Source organism: Eschrichtius robustus, chromosome 11, assembly GCF_028021215.1.
Source record: "Eschrichtius robustus isolate mEscRob2 chromosome 11, mEscRob2.pri, whole genome shotgun sequence".
Lineage (NCBI taxonomy): Eukaryota > Metazoa > Chordata > Mammalia > Artiodactyla > Eschrichtiidae > Eschrichtius > Eschrichtius robustus.
In genome coordinates this window covers 14,841,652-14,847,651 of record NC_090834.1, presented here as the reverse complement: position 1 = coordinate 14,847,651, position 6,000 = coordinate 14,841,652, and the positions used below count along the sequence as shown (strand labels likewise).

Sequence of the window (6,000 nt, the reverse complement as noted above, 5' to 3'; positions counted from 1 at the left end):
AGGGCTAGATCTTTCAGAAGAGGCCAGTGGGACCGCCCATCCAATTCTCTTGGAAACAGTTGAGTAAGCATTGGGGTTTCTTTGTAAACATGCCTTTTGCTGAGCTGGCAAAGTCAGAGGCAGAGAAAGAGGAAGGAGGCAAACAGAACAGGCACTGGCCTGCTCTTGTCCCACCCCAGCTGCTTGGTGAAGACTCATCTACTCTATTAAGACTCATTTCAAATCTCACCTCATCTATGAAGCCTTACCTGACCTCTCTAGGTGCAGCTACCGGCTGTGTTCCAAGCACGGTGTCCACACTGAATCACAGCTTCTATCACACTGGGTCACGACCATGACTTCCTGAGGACCATTGTGGTTTTTGTACCACCTGGGCCTGGTGCAAGTTCCTGGTACAGAGCAGGCACCCATATGGTGGGTGAATGAATAAATAAATGAATGTGTGATTAAATGAGCAGAACCCAAAGCTGAGGAACCAAAACTAAGAACAAAAACTGAGGATGTCTGGGCACCTGGGTGGACAATCTCAGTTTTCTACCTAGGGTACCATGAAAACATCCAGTGACACATTTTTCAGGTCACACAACTTTTATTGCTGAAGACCACTGCTAGGGGTGCTGTGGATGTGAATGTTGCCGTCCCCCCAAAAAACCCAGCTGTGATAACACGTCACCAGGCCCCTCAGACCCTGCCCAGTGATGCTAGCCAACTCCAGCTGCTCTTCCAGAACAGTCTATCCCCCGAGCAGCCGCCTGCCTGGGCTGGGCTGGGCTGATCTGCTCGGACCCTGCCGATGGGAGTCATAGCACTACCAGACAGGCCCAAAGATGGTAGGAGAATGGGATTGCGGGAGGATCGGGTGCCCCAGAGAAAAGGATGGGGAAGGTCCAGGACTTCAGCTGGTGCCGGGGCTAGACGTACTGATGTCCTGCAGGAGGGGCAACTCGGATCCTTCAAAAAGCTGTTTGGAGGGCGTGGGGACAGAGCCAGCTTTCTCTCCAAGGCAGTTTTCATGGCAACACTGTGTCTCTGAGAAGGTGAAAGATGGAGAAAGCTGAGAAGAAATTCCAAAGTCCCAGGACAGCCCTGGGTACCAGGGATGCCCATCCACCTGGATTTTCCCAGGCTCCAGGGCCAACAGAGAAGCAGCATTGGTTCCTTCATGCTCCTGCAGCCCTTGGATGCAGCAACGGTCGTGGTTCTGTTTGTGATGGATTTGCCCGCCAGCCCAAGTGAGGATTTGCTTCCCTGAGTATCTCAAAGGGCCCCTTGAGGGCAGGAGCATTCTGTGGGACTCCAGAGGGGCACAGCTGCCAGGAGTCCCTCTGAGTTCCTGAGGTGATTGATGTTAGCTCTCTTGGCTCCTGGAATTTTTTTTTTTTAATTTTTATTGGAGGATCGTTGATTTACAATGTTGTGTTAGTTTCAGGTGTACAGCAAGGTAATTCAGTTATATATGTACGTATATCCACTCTTTTTTCTTTTGGATTCTTTTGCTCCTGGGATTTTTGGAGAATTTTAAAAAATACATCTACTTCTATTTCTTGAATATAAAAATAAAATGAAATGAAATTTGCCTCCAACAGCCTGTGACTAAACGAGGACAGCGAGCCCTGTCCTGAGTTGTCAGCGGGGACAGCCACGGCGCGGCCCCAGCAGGAGGGCTGAGAGGGGAGAGGCCGCGCAGGAGGTCAGCGGGAATATCTTCCCGCTAGGGATGGTCCCGGTACTCCATGAAACCTATTACTGGCCCTTGACGGCAGTGACGGCTGGGCCACTGGGGGAGGCGGCCCATTCTGGGCTAGTCTCCAAGTCAGGGTCAGAGAAGCAAGAATTCCTGATGTGACCTTCCAGGCCCTTCCCTGGGCTCCACCTCCTCCATCCATTATGGTCACCCCTGTGGGAACCTCCATGGTGTCCAAACGGTTATCTTCAGGTGATTTCCAGCCTGGCGTGTGAGAAGAGCTGACAGCTCTCCTGGTTTCTGAAGACCTTGGGAAAGGAGTGACACACGCGTGTGCCCATGCACACACACATGTGTATTCACAGAGGCAGCAGACAGTGGAGGTGGCAGTAACGATGGTGTCTGGTGGCCTTTAGCCCAGATGATGGTGCCCGTGGCCCGGTCACATTGGCCAGAGTCTTTACAGCAGCCAGTGCCGTTTGGTGAAGCCAGACTTAGGCTTTCTGGAAGCGTGTCTCACTCTGAGGAGAAGAGGGAGAACAGGGTGAGGGCGGGCAGGGTGTGTCTAGAACACAGAAAGCTGAAGGTGGGGCCTCAGGGCCTAAAATTCAGCCCAGCTGTCACCGGGCACTGCCCCTCAGAGAAGAGGGGCAGCCCAGGGGAAAAGACGGGAACAGGACCCGCCCTGCTGGATTTCCAGAGAAGCCTTCTCATCCCCACCTGACCCCTCACTGCCTGGGCAGAGAAGGGAAGGGCCGGCACAGCACCCCTGCTCTACAGCTAGGACGCAGGCCCAGGGAAGGTAGGGGCTGGACCGGGTCCACAGAGGTGGGGGGTAGACCTCCGTTTCCTGATGCCCAGTTTCCCAGGAGACCCACCTCCTGCCAAGAAGGGGAGGCCTCCTCCTGTCAGCGTGTGGGCTCACGACGCGGCCATCACTGGGCAGAGGACAGTGATGCTGGGGCCGGTACCCAGCCTAGACCCACCACTTTGCAACCCTCTGAGCTCTGTTTTGCAGGAGGAAAAGGGGCGGAAGAAGCACAGGCAGCGGGGGTCGGCCCAACATTTGACTCCGGTCCTGTCCTGGTCATTTCCACATTCTGAACACCCCGAAAGGCAAGGGGGCAAGGGGACCTCACCGAGACCCTGGGGAAAGGCTAGGCCCTCTTCCAGGCACCCCACCTTTGGGAGTCCCCGCCTGCTGGGTGCACACACGCTGCAGGGCTCTCACCTCCATCTTGCTGTATATCCAGTGGAGGACTTCCGTCACTTTGGTGTACACGCCGGGTTTGTTTCTCTGGCCACAGCCCACGCCCCAGCTGGTGACCCCTGCCAGATACCAGTGGTGGTTCTGCTCGCAGACCAGGGGCCCCCCGCTGTCTCCCTACAGGGGAGTGCACGCGCATCAGCAGGTTGACGACTCTGATCATCAGGTCATCACCTGACTCTCCCTCCAACCCCAAAACCCCAGGCTTCCTCCCTTCCCTTGGGGTCCCAGGGCCTGAGCCCCACGCGGAAGCAGCCTCACCTGGCAGGAGTCTCTCCCTCCCTGCAGGTCCCCCGCACACATCATCCTCGGGGTGAGGTAGCTGTTGTAGACCAACTCGTTGTTACACTTCTTGTAGTCGATGAGGTTGACCTGCACCTCCCAGAGGAAGGGGGATGTCCTCTCTTCAGTGCAGGGGAGGAGAGAGAAGACGGGAAGGGAGTGAGACTCCGGGCGGCTTTGTGGCCTTGCAGCTGCCCACCCCGCACCCCAGACGGGCAGCCTCCCGGGCGTGGAGGGCACCATTCCCATGGTAGGCCGCCCAGGATGTATGGGCGCGTACACCCTCACACCAGACACAACTCACTACACGTAACAGAGACGCACGTACACAGACAAACTCACAGGCCTGTCGGGCTGCCTTACATGCTGCACAGTGCCTTTCGGTATTCAAAGCAACGTCAGATAGATCGTTTCTGGTAACCACGTGCTCTGAGGAGCGCAGGTGTGATGAATCCATTTACAGAAGGAGAAATTTAGGGCTGAGGGAGGACTTGCCCACCGTCACCCAGCGAGTCAGTCACAGGGCCAGGATCAAAACGAGGCTGCTCTTGGCCAGTCACCGCTCCATCCCACGAGCAGGTCCTGACACCTGCGGCGGCCACAAGCTCACGACTCTCGTGGCAAGGCCAGCTGACTGCTGTGCCCTCCTGCCCCAGTATACATAACCTTACAGACCGGACACCAGACACGGCCGCCCTGTGATCATGATGAAGTGAGGGAAAACCAAACCGCTTCCTAGCCTTGTTTCCGCACAGACAAAACACAAGGTAGGTCAAACCACGAAAGGACCAAACAGCCCCCTGTCCCAGCCAGGATGAACAGCTGCTGCTTCTTCACCCACTACAGCTTTAGACTCAGTCTATTAACTCTTTCTAAACGAGATGATTAAGATATCCACTCACAGGATTATCCCTGCTTCCTACAAGCAACCAATCTAGGGAAAGACTTCGCTGCTTTGAACCCCCTTCAAAGCACCCGGATCCTATAAGTCCTTTCTGACACCCTCTTGTCGAGACGCCCCGCGGTTCTCCCTGGCGTGAGTTCTCCCTCGGTGCAATGAGCAATGAACCCAGGTCTTTCAAAGACGGGTTTTCCTCGTGTTCTTGGCTGGGGCACTGTCACAGCAACTGCTTTGATGTATACACAGGTGTATATACACACACATTCACACCAAGGCCCATGAATCTATATATCCAAACCCTCATCTAGGTAGACCCTCATCCCTATACCCTGACATATCACCCACACACACTCTACATAGACACATATGTAAACACACACACACACACACACACACACACACACACACACACACACTCTAGCATCTGCCTCTCACCATCTGTCTCCTTGGTCTTGCCGAAGCCTGTGACCCAGCAGGTCTCATTGAGGCTGAAGGTCTGTCCATGCATGGGGAGGCAGGCAGGGTGGACATGTGCTGTGACAAGACCTCAACACATCAGTGAAGGGACACGGCTGGAGGTTTTGTGGGGGGTGGTGTGTGGAGGGACAGGAGTACCAATGTCCCAGGACCTCCTCCTTCCCCCCAGAGTGCTTCTGAATCTTTCAGGGCCTTGAACTGACCAGGCAAGAAACTCAATCGCTTTATCTTGACCCTCCAGCCTTCAGGGTGCCGTCAGAGTCCCCCAGACATTCTGATTTTTCAGTGGGTGACATGTGAGCAGATGCATATGTCTTGGAAGCTCCCCTGTGCCCAGCTGATACTGGGTGGCTGAGGGTCTCTCTGCTTCAAGAGTGGCTGCCCTGGCTGAGCCTCTTCCACGCCTGACCCTCAGAGCAAGCAGCAGTGCAGGCTAAATCCCAGGTATTACTGCCATGACGTCTCAGGGGTGTGTCCTGCCTGGTCTGGGGAGGGCACCCCTGGTTGGCCAGGGCCCGAGCCTCTCCCTCCAGGGTGAGACAACCTCTCCAAGTGGGGAGAGCACATCCCTAGAGGCACAGGCCACGAAACGGCTGCTCCCTTGCTCCCACACTCAGAATCATATAGAAGGTGCTGTTGTGCATCAGTTCATAAGCTCCCTCTGAGGACCAGTGTTCCCATGTGGATTAGAGCATCAACCAATTTGCAAGAAGAAAACAGGTGATAGAACGTTTGCAGTGTTCACGATTGTTATGCTTACTGCAGCTTCCCGTGCCTAAAACAGTGCCTGACACATAGAAAGTGCTCATAGGAAGGAAGGAAAGAAAGAAGGAAGGAAGGGAGGGAGGGAGAGAGGGGAGGAAGGGGAGGGGGAGAGGGAGGGAGAATGAATGTAAAATTTTTCCCCTGTAAATTGGGAGTCTAACACATTTCTCTGCTAGAGAGTAAACAAACAAAAAATAAATGAAGGGATGGCATCAATTATTAACCAAAAACACAAAACATGACTTCTTAAAATAGTCTGTGCCTATTTTTGAGACATGCAGTCTTAAAAACATGTAACACTATTATATATTCTACTCTTTTTATGGGGTAATTAAATTTATCAGTGAGCCTTCACAAGTTTTCTCAGCTAGTACTGTGACTTCGAAGTGCTCAGCCTACCAGACAGTTTAAGAAAATCTGCCCTGATCTCTAAACCGAAAATCAGCGCACATGGTCTGACCACAGGACTACATAAATCTAAGCTGTGACTGTCTCAGCCTAGAGATATTCTTCCTTCCCAGGAGAGTGGGATGGGGTACGAGAGGCTATCAGAGTCTAGAGAGGGACAGCTGCAGTCTGAAAAGCATAGGTAGTGCTATAATAGCTTTAATTTAGTTTTACAAA

At 53.6% G+C, this 6,000-nt stretch overlaps 1 protein-coding gene across 1 annotated transcript in view; it reads right to left on the bottom strand.

Annotated features, from left to right (window-relative positions):
• Positions 1-640: 640 nt before the first annotated feature.
• TMPRSS13 (transmembrane serine protease 13) overlaps positions 641-6,000 on the bottom strand; it is a 32,040-nt gene continuing 26,680 nt past the window's right edge. Inside the window, 4 exon segments of the mRNA XM_068555150.1 lie at positions 641-2,205; positions 2,916-3,068; positions 3,213-3,355; positions 4,570-4,668. Coding sequence (XP_068411251.1) covers positions 2,179-2,205; positions 2,916-3,068; positions 3,213-3,355; positions 4,570-4,668 — 422 coding nt within the window. The 3' untranslated portion in view covers positions 641-2,178.